This window comes from Phyllostomus hastatus, unplaced genomic scaffold (genome assembly GCF_019186645.2).
Source record: "Phyllostomus hastatus isolate PE091 unplaced genomic scaffold, TTU_PhHast_1.1 phas_scaffold_501, whole genome shotgun sequence".
NCBI lineage: Eukaryota > Metazoa > Chordata > Mammalia > Chiroptera > Phyllostomidae > Phyllostomus > Phyllostomus hastatus.
Window position 1 is genome coordinate 32,993,873 of NW_025334033.1, and position 23,717 is coordinate 33,017,589.

The following is a 23,717-nucleotide window of genomic DNA, read 5'->3' on the forward strand; positions in this document are numbered from 1 at the left end:
TATGAATGGAAAAATCAAACATTCATAGCACTATGTATAAAACATGAAGTCAAACACATTTAATTTCCACAAAAATATATTTAATAAGCTTGTATAAAATCAAACATTTAATATTTCCAACATTTTATCAACAATTCAAACTCACTGCTCTCTAACTAGGAGTGCTTTGTATTTTGGAAGATTACCTAAACTAAAAATATATTCACATATTTACAACACAGAAATGTAACTAAAGAGTTACTTCAACTAATGTTGAAATTCATGGAATTCTAGACATTTATAGGCAGGAAGTGCCATTAATTTGTCTGCAATCAAATGTACTACACAAATTATGAACAATGTCTTATTAATCATTAAATCAAAATGAAAATCAAATACTGGGTTTTAAAGTTCCATGACAAACTCTTAAAAAATAAAGGAGAGGAAGTAAAATCAATTTATTGACCAAGATTTCTTAATAAATCCATGATTGTCATTTTTGGCAGCTCAGTCTGGCTTGTAGGATGGCAGCATGCTATGTTGTAGGGGACCCTCCACTATCTAATCAGAGCCATGCCCCTAAATGCCATAAGAGCCCTGGCCAAAAGGAAGGAAGTGATGTTAGCAACTTTAAGTGCTATGTACCTTTCCCACCCAGGCTAAGGCTTTATGCCTAAATTTATGAAAGATTGCAAGCCCTTCACCCTTTCATACACAAAAATACTTTCTTATCACATTTAAGAGAGTTTTTTATATTTTGGGGAGGAGGAGAATCTCATAAATTAGATATAAAAATTTATCACAATAGAAGTCCCAAATCCCACTTTATGTTCTGAACTATATACAATAGTAACATTTAAAGCATTTGATTCCAGACAATGTTCCACACTAAAGCAGTAAACATCTTTTTTTAAATACTGCATAGGTTATCTCTGTTTATTAAAGAAAGGTCCTGCTACTGTAAGAGTCTACCAAGTGATCATTCCTATTTAGTATCTCATTATAATGACATTACTTGCTTCATTTGTCTCCACTGAGAATATTCAAAGCAGTTTCCTAATATGTAGCATTTAGAAGTTTTCCATGGTAGCTCTTAAAATGATAAACTCTTTTTCTATTTTTTGCTCAGTAAGAGTACATATTTTTAATAACAAAATACATGTAAAATTAGAATATTACAATTTCTAAAAAGCTGCATTTATTAACCAAAGTAATTGTTTGCAGGTTTTTATCTGAAAATATTTTAAAGCCCTTAAAAACAAATTCTATTTTTTAAAAATTCTTGCCATGTTGCTGGGCATACCACTGCTGCCTCTGCTTGCGGTCTTCCAACTCTGTGAGAAGAGCCTGTCTGTAGGCTTCATACAGTTTGACAATCTGTTCCAGTTCTTTCATGAAAAGCAACTTTAGCATTCCCTGGTATGTATCCAGGTCAGCTAGCTGGAAGAGTTCCCACTTCAGAATGTGGTCATATCTGTTTTAAAACACAATCACATATATGTTCAGAATATATACATAAATACATATGTATTTATGTAATCAACTGGTCTATTCTTATGTCAGTTTTATTAAAACTAAACAAAGTATAAACTATAATTGAAAATAACTGAGTTATTAACTGCTATTTATACTATTTTTTAGGGAGAGGAGAAAACTACTATTCATTTTGATTTAAGTAATACCCATTTTTTTAATATCTTAAGTATCAGCTATTCTAATATTAACAGTAGATAACAATAAACACAGATTTCAAACCACTGTGGTTCTATAATTTCTGAAGAACACTTTCTATGCTATTCATAAGTTCCTCCAAGGTTAACTGTCAGGAACTTAAGAATGTTTTAGACCACACTGTGCCTGCAAAGAACAATACATAAAAATGGGCAAGGTCAATAGTGTTGATAGAGCTTTTTGAGGAATGTTCACTATAGCAAACAAGGAACTGAACAGAAGAGGAATGAAAAACCATCTCATGGGTTGAGTTTGAGGTTGAGTATACAATAGAAAAACTCAAGCAGAAAGGAAATCATAAGCTCTTTTCAAAAAGAGAGAATAAGCAGACTATAGAAGACACCACAATGTGGGGAAGGACTCATATAAGATTATATATGCATCTCAGGCCTTCTTCAATAGTAGATCACATACTGAGATATAAGTATGCCACAAACTACCTAAGCAGTAACTTACACTTTGAACTGAAAGACACATGAAGACAGCACTCTAATCCACTTTTCTCATTTTGCAGATAAAAAACCCCTGAAACCCAGAGGCTATATATGTCATGAAAAATTGTTTAGTGACTAAAAGATCAGACAGAAAGAGAACTATGGAATAAGATGCTTCAGAGTAATAGTTTTGAATATTAATACTTAGGCTAGACAAAGAATTTGAACTAGAGCAAGGCATATATATACCTATATGATAGTGAAGTTATACTTCTCAAATACTGCAGAGCTGGCATAATAGGAAGCTTTAATTATAAATTTCAATTATAATTATAATTATGGTCCTTGGTAATTCATTTACTATCTTATTCCAAAAGGATCATCTAATATAAATTTTAAAAGGCTTTTTAAAAAGAAAAACAGTGAAGAAATACTGAGCAGCAAGTATGAGCCAAATATTGTGCTTGGCACACTGACATACATTTCTGTTTAACTTGGGTATATGTACCAGGAACACCAGGAGTACAATATATAAAACCACAAGGTAAACATATTCTGTTCGGTCCCAATTTTACTCAGTTACATATTGAGTGCTACAAATTTACTAATAGATAAACTTGGCAGAAAGTTTTATATTCTCTTCAGTAGGAAACTCCAACTACTTGCCAACATATATTAGGGAGATATTGCAAGATATACTCACTGAGCCTCCATGAAGAAACAGTTGTAAAGTGTTTTCTAGAACATCTGCCATTTATCTAACTTAAGATTTTACTTACTTGTTTGAAACAAATTCATAATTCCTAACAAAAAATATTAATCTTCCAGAGTATGAATCCCACAGTTAAGGGGCATTCAGCAACGCCTACTGCTTCAAGATGCTTAAATTTATGCCAGGTGGTGAACTATAATGTAAGAACATTGAAACTCACTTATCATCTGTGTACTTTCTAGCAAGGAAAAAAGGAGAGGAATAAATTGGTTAAATGCACTTGTTTTTAAGATATAAATATTCTGTATAAGCATTCAAGTTTTATAAAAAATAAGTTTCAGATAATTTTCTGACCTCCTAATCAGTATTTAGCATCAAGAATAGCATTATGGGTAGAAACACAAAATCAGAATAATTAGAGAAAATCCTTTGAGAAAAAGAAAAAGCACTCTAAGGAAGAGCAGAGATGAAAAAAGTACACAATACACCAATTTCCATTCCAAATTCTTGCCCCTGGAATTTCTATATAGATACTTCCCTTCTGCCTATAATACATCCCAATATGCTTGATTATTTTTTAACAATATAGTGACCATTCTTTCCTTCTTAACTAGCCAAATAATATACTTCCCCAAGTTTAACTTTTAGCCACTTACACTCATTATAGTGTAATATATTTATTATATAATAATATAGTAATATAACAATATAATTATTGTAATATATAGGCAACTCATTTAGAAAACAGGCTGTAAAAACTACTCCAGTAGCCTATTCTTATAGCATCTCTTTTGCTGTCCCCCACCCCCCCGGACAGAATTCTATCCAAACATTACTAATAAAGAGCCCATGGATAGAAATAGCTATTGCTATAATGCTACCAAACAAACAAACAAACAAACAAACAAAAAAAACGTGTTCATACTGCAGTGGATGCTGCTTTTAGGAGCCAAAAGTACTACCATTCTCAGCTCCAGGTATCATAATGTAGCCTAAGTTCCCTGCACCTGACCCCGTAACAGTATGCCCACTCTTTCTTTCTACCTTCTTACACTTAGAGCTGGGTCAGTGGTGACAGTGCAGGATCACTAAGCCACAGGAATAAAATAGAATCCATGCCACAATGCTACTGGGAACTGGTGCTGGGGTGTGTGTGAGAAATATTAGAAAGCGTGTTCCTGACAGTCCTCTTGCTGTTAAAGATTAAATCTTTTAATTTTGTCTGGCAGTTTGGCTTAATTACAGTTATATGATCCATTATAGACTTCTGTGAGTAGACTTAGAAACATAACCACTAAAATTAATAAATAATAACCTCGAAACATAATGTGTTGTCGAAACATTCAGGTTGTAAAAGTGTACACAAACATTATTTTGGTAAGTTACTGCTAGAGGTAGAAACAGAAAGTTGGAAGATTGTCAATTATTAAAGAAGAGGAAGAAGGCCTAGTTGTTTTTTTTGGCTGACACCTCTCTTTTTATAAGTAATTGATTTTCCATCATCTAATTCATACCTAACAATTTACTATTTCTTGACAGAACAATATTAACCACTTCCATACTCTTTAGGGATAAAAATTTAGGAACAACTGAAAAGCAACAGGTTTCTAGACCTTTAAGTGTTTCAGCAAAGAAGTATTTGCTCTCTTTTTCCAGTCTGGCCCATTCTGGAAGGATTCTGAGCTAGTTGGGAGGGGTGGGGAGTTCCTAGTTTCCTAAAGTTTTATAGCTAGCTCACAGAACCAGATATGAAAGGAATTATAATCTTTGGAAGTCCTTCTTTTCATAAGAAGCAAGGAATTCCATCAAAGTACTACCTTTTTTCCTCCAAAGAAAAGCTTTTTATGTTATTTCTTTTTCTAAAATGACTGCAGAGTAGAAATAACATCAAGTACAAAAAGTAACCCTCTTCAATCTTACCAACTCACCCCCCAAAGGATCAGCATATGTATAAAGGCTACATACAATAGTGGGTCAAGTGGTATTCAAGAGTGAAAGAAGAAGGGATTAAGCAAAAACAAAAATAAAAATGACTCATAGACACACACAACAGCATGGTGATTACTAGAGGGAAAGGGGACTTGTGGAGGTGGAAGAGGGTATAAGGGCATAAAGAGTAATGGAAGACAACTTGACTTGGGTTGGTGAACATATAATACAATCTACAGTCAATGTATTATAGAATCATACACCTGAAAGCTATATATTCTTATTATTCAGTGTCATCCAAATAAATTCAGTTTTTAAAAAAGGGGGGACAAAGAGTGAAAGAAGAGAGGAAAATGGAAGAAAAATCTATCTGCTATCACATGCCTAATCCCATTCCTATATTTGTATAGACAGGTATTAGATAAAGAAGCTTCTGTAGGTTAGCCGAGACACCCAACCATGCTAAACTTTTATGGATAAATATGTATCTAATTTCAAGTAAACTAAAACCAACATTACATAAGCACTGTATATCCCTTGCAGAATATCTATAATTAAGAATTCTTTAAAAATTACATTAAATTTGACTTTGGGGTAAAAAAAAGAACTGATACTTTTAGACCATAACCCTCAAGGATCCTCTTGTCTCTCTGCATCAGGCCACAGATCGACAGCTATTAATTTATATACTGAGAAGAACAGAGGGGATGTAAAGGAATGTTTATGTTGGGCAAAAATTAATAATTCATAGTAAATGACCAATAACTATGAGAATGTTAAACTGGCCTAAATGACAAGACTCATGGTCAAATAATGATGAGGCATATCCTTTAACATACTGACTGTTCACATTAAAAGCCTGAAAAGAAGCCAAAAACAAATGGCTATTAGCAAGAAAAAAAGAATTAAAGGCATACTCATTTGTTCATACACACACAAACACAAAGGGCAAGTAAATACATAGCAGTATGGTAAAAATTTAAATCAGAGTTGGCTTAACCTCTTAGAAATTTTATTTCAGTGACCATTCTTTATAACCATAGAAAAGAGTTACTATTTCAAAAAGTATACATGAAAGGTCTTACACTTCTTTCATCTGAACATGAAAGGTTTAATTATTCTGTTACAAATTCATTGTCCAATCATCTTAAATTCTCTAAAACTCTTTGGGCTATTTTATGCTGATAAAATTTTGGTTTCTGAAATACAGAAGGGAAATAAAGAGTAAGGTTACAAAAACTGGTAACTGAATGTTACCTTACTGTTAAAAATACAAGTACATGAAATAACTATGTGTAAAATGCCTAGCAAAGTAGCAGGAATTTAATAGCTGCTAAGTAAATGACAATTATTATTAAATAAGAAACTACCAGTGACCAAAGTTAATGATCTTTGAAGTTAGAGATAAAGTCTGTTTTTTCACTTGCAAAATGGGTTTTGAGAAGATTAAATGAGACAACATGCCTAAAAGTTTAGCACAATAAGGCACACAGGAAGCACTAGATAATCAACAACTATTTACTTTCAAACACCCCCTTCTCTGAAATCATAGCACACTGCATATAACACTATTACTAATCTTTATCATGTTGGGTTATTGATCTGAGTACCTACTTCTGTTTTCCCAGAAGAGAAAAACTCTTTGAGGCCAAGTTTTCATTAATTCATTCATGATTATGTTCCAAGAACAGTGTCTCCTATGGCACCCAGTAAATATCCTCAATGAGCCTGGCAAACTCAGCCATTTTTAAAAACTAGAGCTTGTTATTTTCCTCTTCAGTGCAGCTCTCCTTGCTCCACTCATAAGGGCTTACACATGGCAGCCACTGCACCAGGTGCTTTAAAATGTATGATTAGCCCTGACTGGTGTAAATCAGTATGTTGGGTGTTGTCCCTCAAACCAAAAGGTCAATGGTTCGATTCCAGGTCAGGGCACCTGTCTGGGTTGTGGGCCAGGTCCCCCATTGGGGGCATGTGAGAGGCAACTGATCAATGTTTCTCTGGCACATCGATGTGTGTGTGTCTCTCTCTCTCTCCCTCCCTTCCCCTCTCTCCAAAAATAAATAAATGAGAGAGAGAGAGAGAGAGACACATCAATGTGTGGTTGATGGGGGTTATGGCCTGCAACCCAGGCATGTACCCTGGCTGGGAATCGAACCTGCGACACTTTGGTTCGCAGCCCGCGCTCAATCCACTGAGCTACGCCAGCCAGGGCTTAAATAAAATCTTTTTAAAAAATGTATGATCACTTTTAAATTTCACCATACCAAAAACGGTAGGTAAGCTTATTATCCCATTTCAGTAGAGGAAAAACACTTAGATCTAAGTTCAGTAACTTGTACAAGGTCATTCAGTAAGTGGGTGAGGGAGCCAGAAATCACAGTTTCCTTCCTGAGTTATTTTAACAACTATTCTGCACTTCTATCCCCAATAACAGTAATAATCATTTACTAAGTTCTCTCCATGTATAAAGTACTGTGATATATATTTTAGATGCATCATTTTATTAAATTTTTAATAACCTTATGTGTAGGTACTATCACTATCTCCAACTTACAGAAGACAAAACTTAAGTTAAACTTCCTACCCAGGGTTACACAACTAAAAAGTATCAGTGAACTTAGAGTTGGGGTAAACTTAATCAGTAAACTTAGAATCATTTTATTCCAGCACTTGCAGCCACTACCCGTAAAATTTCAACACCTTTGTGTTCTGCTTTGTTTTACCCCTGTACCTAGGACTTACATGGGCCCTTACTTTTATCCCAAGGTCTTGTATCACTTATTTGCAACTCAACTTCCCCTTATGAGAATGGAAAGCTTCTTATTATATCCCTAATATAGTTCAGGTCTGCATACAAAGTGAAGATTCAAAATATGTTTGCAGAACATATTTCTAATCAACTTTATAAGCTATAATATCCTTTCTTCAAATTAAATATTATTTAGAAGTCCAATATTATGAAGAGAGAAAACATGCTGCTGGGTGGGTTAAGCAGCCCAGAGACTCTATTCAGTCCTCCACTTACTCAACAAAAATTTGTGCTGTATGTTCACTTACTTCACAGGGGCTCGAGCATAAACCTGAAGCCAGTCAGGGATTTCTGCAGTATGATATGGATTTGCAGGTACCAGAAGGGACTGATTTCTTTCAGTTTGTTGTGGCTGGTATGTGACAGGAGGAGGTTGATCATACCGAGGCACACTAAGAAGAAAGAGTTGACATTCATTAGGGTAAAGGTCCTAAATCTAAACAAGAACTATAAAAAACAAGTAATATTTAAGCATTTTAAAAATAAGCCTCCTGACCAAACTGAGTTCCTTCTACCACCTTTGAAAGTCTAAAGTCTGGCATTTAAAAAAAAATCATACTATAAGGAAATTAAAATCCACCTTCTCTCAGAAACTAGCAGGTCACTAGTGATGGGTATAAACTAAGCTAAATAAATCTTTACATGTTTTAAAATTTCTTCTGGCTGGTATTTAGTCCTCTCAAGGATGACTTCAAAGCCTATTAAAAAAAGTTGGAGCTAAGTTGTAATTTTTATACAGAAACTTAAAACAAGAACCATAAATTCCTGTAATTACTAGTAATTAGGTATAAATTTGTTGGAAAGGTTGATAACTTTCTCTCACAATGACAATGGATATTTTCTTCCTCATTTAGGCTGAAAAGGTTTGAAATATGTAGTACAGTAGGAGTACTTGAAATATCCACATTAACTATGATATTTCCTTTCTGCTTTACCACCTTAAGAGAACATATGGGAGTTAAGAGTTGATTAAAACCTATTTCAAATCAGACTTTTTTTTAAGCATGCTTTTAATTAATTCTACTGGCCTGTACATGTTGGGGCCAGAAAGAACAGCAACACAGGGAAGGGGTTGCTATACAGGAAAATGCTAAGGAGAGCATCGAACTATCAGAAGGTGAATTCTGGGAGGCCAAAATAGCTATTCCAGGATTGGAGACAAAACTGTTTAAGTGGGCCTTCCTTCCAACATTAAGATTTATGTGTATATCAGAAAAAGGTCATTGTAATACTAATCTGAGATTAAAAGAAGTGTTAGATTCAGATTCTTCTCTCATAAGGAGGTGCAAAGCGAAATATTCTTTGATAGCAGAGTTGGTGTGGGGGAGAACTGAGGCTCTGAAATGAGGTATGCCTAGAGCAGATAGCCATTTAGAAATTATATGAATGTAGGCAAAATTGCTCTACTTCTCTAAGTGTCAGCCTCCTTACTTATAAAACAGAATAAATTCATACTAAAGATGATTGTCCTCATGGTTAAGTGACCTAAAAGAAGTCAAGAGTTCTATATAAGGATTAGTACAATACAGACAATCAAATAGCTATTAATACTACCTACCTTTGTGAGCTTAAGGGGGGTGTTTATTCTCTCCTGTTTAATGTCTACAGAGTTGCAGAGAAAAGCAGATAAACTAATTATGAAAATGCTTTATAAACTCATAAACATCGTGTAGTAACGTAAGGTTAATGATGATGAACAGAAACTTAAGCTCACTATACTCTCAAATCTAGTTCTCTGAACCACAAAGTTCTCTGCTACTTGATGAAACTGTAACCATATTTTTTTCCATTGTTCAGTAAACATTTGTTCCACTCCCACTTTGTGCCCATGTCTGTGTTGGGTGCTGGGGACACCACAGGAATACGAGGGGCTCTGAATTATTACCCCCATGTCACAGGCCTGAAAATGGAGGCCAGGGAGGCAGAATCTTATCTGAGATGGTACAGAGGGCAGGTGAAGGGGCAAGAGCTCAACATAGACAGACTGGCTGGTCTGGTTCTTCTAAAGGGATGATAACTTCAGTTGTTCAATAAACAATGACTGAGTGCCACTAAATGGAATCACAGGAAAAACTGCTTTTCCAACTTGAATTAGTAAGTCCAAATATGTATGTAAAAATGATTAAAATATAATGACAAAGCTTAGTTTTCTAGGCAATAATATTAAAATGTATTTTCATAATGATTTTAATGATTCTAAAAAATGCAAATGTCTGTTATAACCAAAGATCTGTATTATGCTAGATGATACTAAACAACATATTAACATGCTGATGATATACTACACATTTTTAATTTTATGGTCCAGTTCTTGAGAGCTCAAATGTAATTAGGAATACTTGCAAATACATTATTAAATCAATACTAGCTTTTATATGTTTTGAAATATAGAGTATTTTATACATTTATAACACATCTCAATCTGGATTAATCACATTTCAAGTGCTTAATCACATGTGACGACTGACTACAGTATTCAGAGGGCTACAAGTCTGGCCATAAGCAAGATCTACTAATAAGCCCAGCACCAATCAAAATAGCCCAAAGGATCACTGGCTACATTTACTAAACAGATGTTTTGTGCAGTTCTCATTTTCACTTTCTTGCCTGGTTATGGTAAAAAGCAGAACATAAAATATCTGAAACTGAATAAAAACAGCAAGATGTTTCAATCCAAAAGTATATTTTGACACATTAAGAGATAGGTCTATATTACTAATAGGAATTTAAATGTAAAGAGGCAGATGTTTTTATTTATTTTATTTCAATTTCTGGGTCTCTACAATAAAAACATTCTGGCATATTAAAGCAGAATCTGATTATAAGAATGCTGAGCCTGTTTCTGAGGTTCTGTAAAAAGTTTTTTTTTGAAAAAAATTATGAAGTCATTCATTACTAAAAAAAAAGTCCAGAGAAAGTTATCATAAACTATGAAAATCAAAGCTTTCAAATATCAAACTTCAGAATACCTTTCCCTTTGATGAATATATATATGATCTTGAAATCTAACATTAGACAATCTCAAAACAAAAAGTTGAAAATAAAGTCAATACCTAGGAGCACAGGGATGCCTATATTGAGCCTTCTTATTTGTGTGATCTACATAATAGGTTCCAAATTCTGATGACTCAACTCGCTCCCATCCTGGAGGAAGTCCTTCTCGCTCAAGAGGATGGCTCCAATGAGTTGTATTTGTATTGTGATCTATATAATATTTTCTCCCTCTCATTGTCCAGTCCACAGACCAGCCAGGAGGAAGGGGTAAATCTTCAGAACCGTGGTTAGTTAAATTTCCTAAAGATGTAGCAGCAACTCTCCCAATACCTGAGAAAGAGAAAAAGAGAAAAAACAGAACAATTATTCAAAGCTAAAAAGATGCTATTTAAGCAACAGGTACAAAATTAATTACCCCGATTATAGCCTTCTGTTAAAATTTATGATTTTATCATTATAAATAAAATTCTTCATATAATTAGTCAGTAGTGCCCTGGCCGAGTAGCTCAGTTGGTAAAGAATCATCTGGATACACCAAGGTTGTGGGTTCAAACCCCAGTCAGGGCACATACAAGAATCAACCAATGAATGTGTAACTAAGTGTAACAACAAGAATGACTAAGAGTCACTGGGAGGGACTGACGAAGAGTGACTCTGACACACTCTCTGTCTCTTCCTCTCTCCTTTCTTCTTTTTGTCTCTAAAATCAATAAAAAAAATTTTAAATAGCCAGTTTACTATTATTTAATTATAAGAAGCAGGAGGAAGCAGTCTTCCTCTTTGAAATTGGGTGTCTCTAGTTGATACCTCCCATCACCAGAACATGTAAATATTTAACTACTAGCAAAGCTACTTAAGTATGCATACTGCTAAAGAAAAAGTGAGGAAGAGAAAATTTCACCTCATTAAAGATTTTAGATTTGACATTTCATCTAAAACAGAAAAATGAACTTGTAAAACTATTCCCAGGTTATAATTTCTAAAAATAATCTGGCTGTGCCTTAGAACTACTAGGTAAGTTTATTAAGGTAGCACAGGATAAGATCAAACTACAAAAATCAAATCTATATACTAACAATAATTGAAAACATTTAACTACTTATACCATTTACAATAGTTCCAAAAAATCAAACATTTACATATAAACCTAACAAAACACATATAAAAAATGAAATAAGTCCTATCATGTTAATGGATTAGAAGACTCAAAATAATTAAGACGTCAATTTTTCTTTAAATGATCATTAGTTTTCAGGTAATTCCAACCAAATTCCTGTAGGAGTTTTTGTGGATATAGATAAGTAGACTCCAAAATGTACATAAAAAGGCAAAAAAACTAGTGAAACCAAAACAGTTTTTTAAAGAATAACACTGGAGGACTCATAATACCTGATTTTAAGACTTACTGTATAGTAATCAAGACAGTATGGTATTGTCAAAAGGACAAATGAATGGAATACAGTATCCAGAAATACATCTACACATACATGGTCAATTAATTTTTAACAAAGGGAAACAAGTAATTGAGGAAAAAGTTTTGTCAACAAATGCTGGAACAACTATACATCCATATGCAATAAATTAATCACAACCTATACCTACTAGCTTATATACAAATGGCCTCAAGATGGATCATATATCAAATATAAAACATACTTTTTCTAAGGTAGGATAAATTTTTATAACCTTTCATCAGGCAAAGGGTTCTTAACCAAATAAAGCTTGGACTTTTACTTAAAAAAAAAAAATCCCTGAGTTCATAAAGATACTAAAATACAAACTCACTGGCTACCCTTTACTGTTGTTTCATTATCCTGAAACAACAGTAAATAAAAAATCTATCATTTATCCTGTCTTATGTGAACAGCAACCAAATAATTGATAAAGGAAAGTTCTTCATTACAGAATTCCAACTATAAAGAAGAAATGACAGAATTAGAGTATCACCATTTGAACACCTAATGAAATACATGGATCTAGCTAAGGATTATAAAATCATTAGGTGAATGGCTGAAGGAGAACTTCAGGACGGATAAATGGGACCGACATCTAATTGAATGATCAACTTTAACATCACAGAGAAATCAGGCATTATGTGTCTCTGGAACTGATGGAAAAAAATGTACACAACACCACTTACAAAGTATTGTGGCAAAAAGGAAAATGCAAGAAAACAATCACTCTGGCTCAGTACCTTTTGGGAAGAAAAGGATACATTTCTAAAGCAGATGGTCACTAAAGAACAGAACAAAGGACTTTTGGTGAAACTGACCTTGGCTTCTGTCAAACTGCAACTGAAGGTTTACTTAATATGCATAATTTATGGAACTTTGTAACTTACAGAGAAAATATTTAAATAGAAAAGAAATAAGCCAATGCACTAAAGAAATGTGCATAGCAAATAACTGAGATCACATTACATAAGTGTGCAATGGCTTTATACTTTCTCATACTTCCACCACTAAAAATGTACTATTGGCCACAACTTAGGACAACATTTAAAAAATAAACTTACATATACATACATATACACACATACATACATACAGGGTACGGCAAAAGTAGGTTTACAGTTATTCTATGGAAAATGATACAATAATTAATAAATAATAATACAAGAATAAACTGTTCACATACAACTATAAACCCACTTTTGCCTCACCCAGTATATACACATGGTCAAATACACACATGGTCAAATCAAAGTACTCATAAAGAGTTATAAGAACCGTAACATTTAGTCTGACAAAGGTCCTCCTGGAAATGTATATATTTATAACTACAGCATTATTAAAAAAACCTGGACCTGGCCGGGTAGCTCAGTTGCTTAGAGCATCGTGCCAACATACCAAGGCTGCAGATTTTAGCCTCAGTTAGGGTACATACAAGAAACAATCAATGAATGCATAAATATGTGGAACAACAAATCTCTCCTTCCCTCTCTCTCTCTTCCTATGTCTAAAAAAAAATAAAAATAAAAACAAAATTATATGAGGTCCTTCTGGAAAAAGTCCAGCCACTAACATAACAAGAACAGTTTTTACAACATCAATTTAACCTGGCAGCTAAGGAGAGTAGACTGGAATGCACATATGTGAACAATGACAAATTCACTATACTAGTCAGTGGGACGGTAGACACCATTGAGTGAACGTTTGTACTGTGTGGTTGTCACATTCAAAATGACTGAGTAGAGCAATGAATCTGCATCAAATTTTGCGTTAAGTTTGAACATTCCTCTGAGGAAACTATTCAGATGATTCAGAAGGTTGCAGCTATGGGCAAGTGGTGAGTGGCAGCTTCATCATGAAAACATGCCCACTTATGCATCACATTTTTTGGCAAAACATCAAATCACCCAGGTGACTCAGTCCCTCTACAGCCCAGATTTGGCAACCTGTGGCTTTTGGCTTTTCCCAAAGCTAGAATCACTTTTAAAAAGGAAAAGATTTCAGACCATTGATGAGATTTAGGAAAATACTATGGGGCATCTGATGGAGATTGGAAGAACTATGTGAGGTCCCAAGGGGCCTACTTTGAAGGGGACTGAGACATCATTGTCCTATGTACTATGTTTCTTGTATCTTGTATCTTCAATAAATGTCTCTATTTTTCATATTACATGGCTGGATACCTTCTGGAGAAACCTCATAGTAGTTTAAAACTGTACAGGTTCAGAGGGTATTAAAGTTTGTGACAATTTCATTCATCTCCTTAGAAAATCCAAGTTCCATATACTAGACTTGATTAAATCTAGAAACAAATGCACTTCTACATTTAAACAACATTATGTACCAAACACCAGATTTAAAGCATGATAAACCAGAAACTCATATTTAGAGGAAACACATAGACCTCTCTGTAAAACCTCATTTCCAGGAACTAATCGTTAACAGTTCGCCATATAGTCTCATCAAGTTTACCAATGTCATATTTAGGAATCATGATTTTTACCTTTTTAGAAATCTCTACAAATAGTTTTTTTGGTTTCACAACACACTTCACCTGTACTTTTTTGAAAGTGCCATGTACACTAAATTTTTTCAAAGCTATTATTTGGGATAAGTTTATACAACCTAGTAGAATGGAAACCACTTATCTAAAATACAAGACATTACTACTAGTAAAATATGTGTAGCAGACAAAATTTAAAAAGGCTGTATCAAGCTTTAACACAACAGACTTCCACTCTGAGTTCAGCCAGAAGGTAGAAACTTCAATAACTATAAACACACCAAATCTGGAAAAAGGGCATGAACAATTATGAGTGTCTATTCTGTCCCTGGCCCTTTCCATATGTACTATTTCATACTCAAAACAACTCTAATAAAGTAGCAGAATTACAATCAATTTACAGGAGATGAAACTAAAGTTCAATCAAGCCACACAGATGGTAGAAGATCAAGTGATAATACCTCTAACCATGTAATCTTAGCAAAAAAAGATCACCTGTAACTTTTCGAAGAAAAATATGGCTGCCACTAACAGAAGAAAAAGCAACCAATTTTTTAACTCAATCAGTGGAAAATGAGAACGCATTTCTAAGCTACAAGGAAAAAATTCGTTTCTCATCATCTTGACTGATTCCAGAGAAGAATGAGTGGCATTCATAATCCTCAAAATAACTCCCATTTACAGGAACTAATCACACACCTTCCATTTATATAAAATAAAGCATTCATAAACTAAATACAGGGGTAGAAAAAGACATGCAGGTTATTATTATTATTACAATAAATTTATTGTTTTGAATATTCACAACTGTAAACCTACTTTTGCCCACCCCATACATGATTTCCCAAAGACATGGAAAAAAGAATTATTTTGTCTCTCTACCAAGCTCTCACTAGGCATGTCTCCAAAAACCTTAATCTAATGTAACCCGGCAGATTATCTGAGATCTGCCCTTACAGACAAAGCTCAAAAATTCAAACTTCCTAATTTTATAGCAGCTACAGAGAATATAATGGAATCTGGAATTCTAAAGGTCTATAAGCTCCAGGGTAATAAATACTAAACATTATAGCCCATGTTATTATCGTGGTATTGATAAAGAGATCCAAGTATTGAATCAAGCCAACTGCCTCCTCTGCAAAATAATTACAAAATAAAGTCATATTCTTAAAGATTAATACCCCTCCTCAAAAGATGATTATGGTTCACTTAATACTTACGCATATCCTGGAATAAACAGAAACTCCCGAGTTTTTTATAAAGCCTGATACTTTCCATTTTTATTTTTATAACCTGTCTTTAAAAATAACTTAAGTCTGTTACTTAAAACTGTATAAAACTAAAATACTTAAGTGCAAAACAACGGAAATTAATCTGCTTTTAGTATTCTAACTAAAGACTTCCTGTTAACAGCAGGATTCCTTCCTTTGGCCATACAGTAAGTGCCTGATATGTTGCCCAAAATGTTAAAGGTCAAATTTTACAGCTAAACATAGAACTTGCTAGACCCTAAAACCCTTTAAGACACTATACAACTTGTTTTTATGCTTCTGCTAAATACAGTAAGATGAATTTAACCCTTGAGATAGCTGTTCCAGAAAGTCTAAATAGTAACTAATGGGCAGGAATTATTACTATCCTTCCATAAATGTTTTATGCTTACTATCAGGCTGGCCAAAAAGTTCATTTGGTTTTTTCCGTAAGATGACTGTAGTAATACTTAGCTGTCTTTATCTTCATTGAAACAATTCTGTTAGATTGTCTTGTGACAGGTGTCGTATCAGTTGTACATTTAAATAAAAACTTATCAAAATTGGTGAATTTTTGTATAGCCATTTTAATATCGAAGATGGAAGAAAATACATAACATTTTCGGCATATTATACTTTTATTATTTCAAGAGAGGTAAAAACACAACTGAAATACAAAAAAATATTTGTGTAGTGTATGGAGAATGTGCTGTAACTGATCGAACATGTCAAAAGTGATTTGTGAGGTTTCGGGTTGGGAGATTTCTTGCTGGATGATACTTGGTGGTCAGGTAGATCAGTTAAAGCTGATAGCAACTAAATCAAGACTTTAATTGAGAACAATCAACGCTATAGCCAGTGGGAGATAGCTGACATATTAAAAATATCCCAATCAAGTTATTGATGAAAATGAAAAATGTATCCTTTATTTTATGGAAAAAAAGCCTGTGGACTTTTTGGCCAACCTAATATATTAGTAACAGCAATCAAAATTTAAAGCCTGTGAAAATGAATCTGTCTATGTTACATCCTTACCCTCCCACAAACTTACTTTATCCTTTCAATTCATTCAACTTCCTTGCTCTCCAGCATAAATCTTGAAAATATAGTAAATTTCAAATCTTTTCAAGATGAATTCAAGAAACTTCCAGCTATTGTCTCATATTCACATTTTTCCCCTCTGGAAAAAGACAGTTGTTAAGCTTTTTTTGTTTGGTTAGTAACTAGTTATTAATCCTTCATTGCCACTTAAGAAACTCCCTCAAAATACTGTGTTGTTTTTTTTTCCCCTAAAAATCAGAACATTTAATCTTATTGCCCTCATATAAATTAAATCTTTCAAGCACATATAACTTCTGCAATAATGCAATTTTTCAAAAAAATGACACTGTTGTCCTGGCAGTGGCTCAGTTGGTTGGAGCATTGACCCAACCCCCAAAAAGGTTTTGATTCCTGGTCAGGTCACATACCTCTGTTTGAGGTTCTATCCCATGTCAGGCATATGTGGGAGGCAACCAATCTATGTTTCTTTCACATCAATGTTTCTCTCTCTAAAATCAATAAATATATTCTCCAGTGAGGATTTTTTAAAAAATGACATTTGTTAATTTTACAAAGTATCTAATTAACTTATTTCTAAATTCCAAATAAAAAAATGTTTTAAAGTTTGTCATTAGAAAAACTAACCAGTCTGCTCCTAAGAGAGGATCAGTAGGAATTTTTTTCTTTCTTAATCCTCATTCAAGAATGTTTATTGATTTTAGAGAGAAAGAAGGGGGAGGAGGCAAAAGGAAAAGAGAGAGAGAGAGAGAGGGAGGGAGGGAGGGAGGGAGACATGTGAGAAAAACATTGAGGTGCTGCCTCCAGTACATGCACCCGATCAGAGATCTAACCTACAACACAGATATGTGCCCCGACTGGGACCCGACCAGATCTAATCCACAACCTAGGTATGTGCCCTGACCAGGAATCAAATCCACAACCTTTTGGTGCATGAGAGAACATTCCAACAAACTGAGCCACCCTGCCAAGGCAGAAATTTATTTCTTAAAGTATTTTCTCAATGATATTTGGCAAGTAAGAATTTTAAAACAAGGTTTTAACTTGGTATTACTAATTCTTCATACTTATGTTCAGGCAGAAAAGTGTTAAGAGCGAGCTATCAGTGATGTTTGCAATATAAATACACATGGGTAAGGTGAGTGTGAAGAACAATTAATCTATATTAATAAAACAGACTGTTATAAATTACAATTCCTGCTACCCATTAGCTGCCAAAACTGTCTTAAGATTACACACTTGAAATCTCTGGATTCATTCACTTACTCAACCATTTATTTTTGGAGCTCTTCCTATACACATCCAGGTGCTACACTAATCATATATGACTATTCTCTTTCCCTCAACCTTATATCCCCAATAGTAGCCCAGTTCCATCAAAGCAGATGTGTCCCACTTCCCCATTTCCAAATGTCCCCAGCCTAGATCAGGTCTTCATTAACATTTAAAATATTAGCCACCAAACAGAAGTTTATAGAATCACTGAAACTACTCATAAATACTGTATTACATTAAGAAACTCATTGAAGAAAGAAACAGACACAAAACTATACAGATTTTAATTATAACAACACACAAAAAAGAAAATGTCATGATGTATTCCAATACTCTAAAACTAAAACTAAAATGAACTATGGATTTCTCCTATCTCTTCTGCTCGTATAAGCATATTCAAGTCAGCAAATATAGAAAGATTTCAAAAATTTATGACAAATAATTTTACCCATTTCAGAAAACAACAACAAAAAGGCATCCTTAACACACAATTAACTATTTCACAAGTCTGTCTGACCAACTTGGGAATTACTGAACCACAAAAACAATTTTCATAAGAAAAATAGTGCAGGTTCTAGCTAAGTAATGATGCATTAGCCCCCATGGGGCACATCACCTACTGTGCCCAATTCTTTCTATCTGCCTTGCCTTTCCTTGGTTTAAGTGCAGTTTCTTTCAAACCCTAACCTTCTCATGCTACCAACTAAACCTAGATTCAATCTAACTGTAGACTTTTAATTATCTAGGTTTTCAAGGTTCATACTGTTAACAGTCAAGATAGCCTTCAAATAAGTACCAAGTTTTTGTAAAATGAGTTAATAAAATAAATGAACACAAAATCCTTTCCCTCAGTGTAGGTTAATAATTACCTGCAAGCTGGCTTAGCAAGACTGGCAAAATAAGTATTTCTCTAGGAATATCTATTGGCTTCCCAAGGAAATCTAGAAAAGAGTATCTTTTAGATTAATGTTAATAAACCTAATGTAGTAGGTCTAATTTTAAGTTACCTGAAGCATGCCTCCCCTGATTTTGTGGCATTCTTTGGAAGAGATCATGGTTGTATTCGTAATATCTGTAATCTTCATGTGTACGATCTCTAAGTGGGCGCCTTCGCTGACCATCAAAATAATTATCTGAGTAATAATATCGGGAACCAGAGTCTCCATTTTCAACAGCAAAATTAACTTCTGTTAAAAATGACTGAGAAGAGCCATATTCCCTAGGGACATCTGCTAGACTCCTGGCAAGATAAGAAGGTGCTGATAATCTGTTGCTTTCTCTTCTCATTATTTCATGAGGTGTTCTTTGAACTGGAGTTCTAAGGAAACTCTGGTTTCTTGAAACTATTCCATCTCCAGAAGCTGAAAAGGCATTAGGGCTTGAATCTGGAAGACAGACATCAGTTCGTCTTGGAATTGTTGGACCATGCCGGATGAATGAAGGCATGAGATCTATAATGAAACAAATAATAAAATGACCACTTCAACCATTATACTTTTTAAAAGTTGTTCATTTACATCTATCACCGCAAAAATTTCAATGGACTAAAGAAAACACAATTTAAAAATTTTATTTAAAATAGTACTTAAGGGGGAAGGGTTTTCAGGAACATCTATAAAGGAAACGCGGACAAAACGAAAGGCGGGTAGGGTCAAAGGTGGGAAATGGGGATGGCTGGGGTGGGGGGGAGTGGGGAGGAATGGAGACAACTGTTCTTGGACAATAATAAAAAAAGTTATATATAAAAAAAGTAATTGTTAAATGAAAAAAAAATAGTACTTGGGTATTTTAAAATTGAGGCTGATTAATATTCTTCCACTTGAATTTGTAAGTTGCATAAATGTATAAAATCAACTATATTTGGCATATTTCCATATACTTTATGATGAAATATCAATGTTTAGTTATGAAATACTTATTAATGAAATACTCATGAATACATATGTAAAAATAGAAAACAATCTAACAGTTACCAACATAATTTAAAATTATAGTTTGTTTTGTTGATTTCACCTCATATTGAAAATTCCACAAAGTCCTTCTTCAAGCAAATACAATTTCAAAAATAAAATAGACACAATGCTATTACCAAACGTATAAAGCTGGATTCCTTTAAAAAGATTTTTACATTATTAACCTGGTCTTCCTGGAATTAATACTAGTACAGTAATCAAAAGAGAAAGCCAAAAATTTAGCTATGAAAATTAAAAAATAAAAAGATCTCATTTCATAATAGTACATAATGCTGAACTAGTTCAAGAAATGTAAAGCCTGAAACTATGGCTACTTTATAATTATAAATCAAAATAGAATAGTAAAGCAATGGCTTTCAAAATATAGTATTTCAGAATACAGAACTTAAATAGCTTGGACATTCCTGATTAGAAAGCAAAATAACCTTAGCCCTGGCAGGGTAGCTCTGTTGATTGGAGTGTCCTCCTGATATGCCATGGTTTCAGGTTGGATCCCTGGTCAGGGCACATACAAGAATCAACCCTTGAATGCATCAAGTGCAACAACAAAAATCGGTGTTTTCTTTTCTCATTAAAAAAAAGAAAAAGAAAAACATGAAGAAATGAAGAAAATTGGATTTGGAAACCATTTTATTAGGTCATTAAGTAAACAGTATTAGAGAGCACTCAATAAGCTTCAGAAGCAAACTCTAGACAGAAATTAATATCCAAATAAACAGGCTCAACACCTGAGAAAACTAAAGCTAAAACAAAATAGTATATCAAGTTATTTGTTTAAAGGTATGCCAAAAATATTTCATGATTTCAAGCAGTGTTTAATACACTTTATTTGCAGCAAACTGCCAGCTATCTATAGTAAACTTTGCCAAAAATGTAAGAGAACATGTAATTTAAAGATGTACCATTAAAAAAGTTTAAAAATCAAGTTTCTGGTTACTGGTATACCTGTTTAATCTACTTTGTTGTGTTGTAAGAAAGTATAGCAAACGCAAGGTTAAATCTGGAACGTTGATGTGATTATAATGGAAAAACATGTTCTCCACCCCTTTCTGTGTGATCGTGGGCAAACACTAGGAATCTCTATGAACAGCTTTTCCAACTAAAATATGAGGTAATGGTTAAATCACAAGATTACTACAAGATTCCAAGAAGGAAACTTACACAAAGGGCCAGCACTCAGTAAGAGCACCAAAATATTAGTTCTTTACCTCTCAAATGTTCTGAACACACAGCAAGTTTAAAAAATTTTAAAGATAGCAACAGTTAAAAATTTAAAAGATTCAGCTGGAAAACCAGTGTCACTTAAACTAAAGAGAAAAAAGGTGCGGAGAGTGGGGCAACAGAACTATATCCTATTAAAGTTAAAAGAAAAAAAAACCTTTTGGTAATTTTCCCTAAAATATGACAGAAACCATTACGAGTACTTTATCTTTTGGGAATCCTTGGGGATTTATATTTTAAGAACTTCTCATGAATGTAGCCAAATACACAGGATTGTAGTTTTTCTATCCTGAAATCTAAGATTGATGATGCTTTGGGTAGCGGCTACAATAGCGACGGTCAGCTTTCACCTCCTCGCGTCTGCATCCAGCAGCAGAGTTGAGGAACTGTAGCCAAGAGTTCGCACAATTTAAAGCATGGGCGGGTGACACCCGCAATATTTGCAAACACAGGGCATATCTGGGCGTATCTAGAAGAGGAAAAAAGTGTCCCCGTCTAATCATTTTTACTGGGTAATTTAAAGAATCTTTTTCTTCCAGTAAAACCAATAATATTCTGCCGTAAGGGGACAAGGAAGTTTGTTATTTTTAGCGGGGAGTTCAGCGAAGGGGGGAATTTAATTTCTTAATCTCTGTCCGTTTCAAGTAACAAACACGACTTCAGGCATAATGAGATTTAAACAAAACAATAAATTTTAAAAATATATGTTTCACAGAGATCAGCAGGAATGAAAAGGAGCGGGTAGCCCTGGCCGCCCAAGACAGGTAGGAGTGCGCCCCGCCCGACACTCACTCCGCAGCAGAGGGGACGTCTCCTTTTTCACGTACTTCCCCTGCACCTCGGCAGGCTTGGACACTTCGTTCTTCGTTTTCTTTCGGGACAGCATCCTGGTCGACGAGGCCCCAGACCGCGCCGCCCTAGGGCTCAGAGCTGGGAGCCGGTCGTTCTCGTCGCCACCTCCGCCGGCGCCGCCGCCGCCTTCCCTCCCGAGCCGCCGCTGCCGCCGCCTCTCCGCAGCCCGGGGTCGCCCGCAGGGACTGCCGCATGTTCGGGGCGCTAAGCGCGCCAGCCGCCGCTCAGTAGCTGGTCAGTTCCTTCCCGGAAGTCTGCCCGCTCTGTGACGCAGCCCGAGGACTCCGTGAGGGGAGGCCAGGGACAACCAGCCAGGGCCATGATCCGCCGCGGGCCGCCGAGTAACCGCTACAGCTACCGCCGCCGCCTACGTCCCGTAAACTTTCCCCGCGGCCGCTGGGAATTCTGGGAAACTCGACGCAGTGCAATTCGCGCTGTCGCCCCGCCTCCCCCACCCCCAGCCTGGACAAGGCTCTGACTGAGGGATGTCGGGCGGCTCTCAGCTAACGGGCTGGCCCCTCAGCGGGCCTAGAGGAGCAGCGGCCGCCTTTGCGTCTCTTCCGCGAGAAGGAGGTCCCGAGGGCCGGAAAGGACAGGAACGAAGTCGGCCACGCTGAGCGCGGCAGGTCGCGAGCTAACGCAGTGGAGACCCCTATTCCCATAGATTTTTTTTCTCTCAGTACTTTGAGGGAGTCGGTGACGCCCGCAGAGACGCGTTCCCGTCATCATCCTTGAGGGCAGACGCCCTCTTGGAGTTCCATGGGGCTGGCAAATAAATACAGGTCGCTCATAACGCAGAATGCGAATACAGTCGAAGGACCACAACCCCCAGACGAGTGCTGCACCAAAAAAATCTAGATGTCTCTTTCCGTTGAAAACATTGACCTGTTCAATACAAATTAAATATAAATCTATAAACTCCCGTGTGTCAGGGAGTGCATCTTGCTGATAAAGGAAAAACCGAGGGGTAAAATGGAGTTTTCTACTACATCTTACTAAGATAAATTTGATGTTAGCAAATTTTACTTAATCATCATTATAGTTAATAGCCACATAGTTCCTTCTGGAATGAAATATTACAATCTTACAATTTTGAGGATTTTGAGCATTAAAGGTCAAGTTCTGGCAATATAAATCTATAGTGGACTTCAGTTTCTTCTTCATAACTTAGCAGAGCTGTCAAATTTGGGTAACATTTGGAAGATATGATGGGATCCAGCTTCCAGTGACCAAATCAAGTCTGATAGTGGAGAATGTTTCCTCTGAGATCAAGAACATCTTACAAGACCCCTGCCTGGTGTGGCTCAGTGGATTGAGTGCCAGTTTGTGAACCAAGGAATTGCTGGTTTAATTTCACATGCCTGGGTTGCAGGCCAGGTCCCCAGTAGGGGGTGCTCCAGAGGCAACCACACATTGATGTTTCCCTTTCCCTCCCTTCTCTCTAAAAACAAATAATTTTTTAAAATAATAAATTAGTTAAAATTAAAAAGGACATCTTAGAAGAGACATAAAACAATAGACTGAATTTTTTTTACTGTACAC

The 23,717-nt window shown here is 35.3% G+C and overlaps 1 protein-coding gene across 1 annotated transcript; it reads right to left on the reverse strand.

Annotated features, from left to right (window-relative positions):
- Positions 1–63: 63 nt before the first annotated feature.
- On the reverse strand, positions 64–22,791 carry SAV1 (salvador family WW domain containing protein 1). The gene is made up of 5 exons (XM_045822664.1): positions 22,116–22,791; positions 19,137–19,580; positions 10,651–10,921; positions 7,846–7,989; positions 64–1,453 (listed from the first exon to the last, which is right to left on the reverse strand). Exons 1-5 carry the CDS (start codon positions 22,207–22,209, stop codon positions 1,252–1,254), a joined length of 1,155 nt encoding a protein of 384 aa, XP_045678620.1. The 5' UTR covers positions 22,210–22,791; the 3' UTR covers positions 64–1,251.
- Positions 22,792–23,717: the final 926 nt, after the last annotated feature.

Coding starts and splice junctions, on each gene's coding strand:
- SAV1 (XM_045822664.1), bottom strand. CDS start 22,209: ATGCTGTCCCGAAAGAAAACGAAGAACGAAGTGTCCAAGCCTGCCGAG. Junction 19,581..22,115: donor GACGTCCCCTCTGCTGCGGA/GTGAGTGTCGGG, acceptor GTTTCATTATAG/ATCTCATGCCTTCATTCATC. Junction 1,454..7,845: donor TATGCTCGAGCCCCTGTGAA/GTAAGTGAACAT, acceptor GTTTTAAAACAG/ATATGACCACATTCTGAAGT.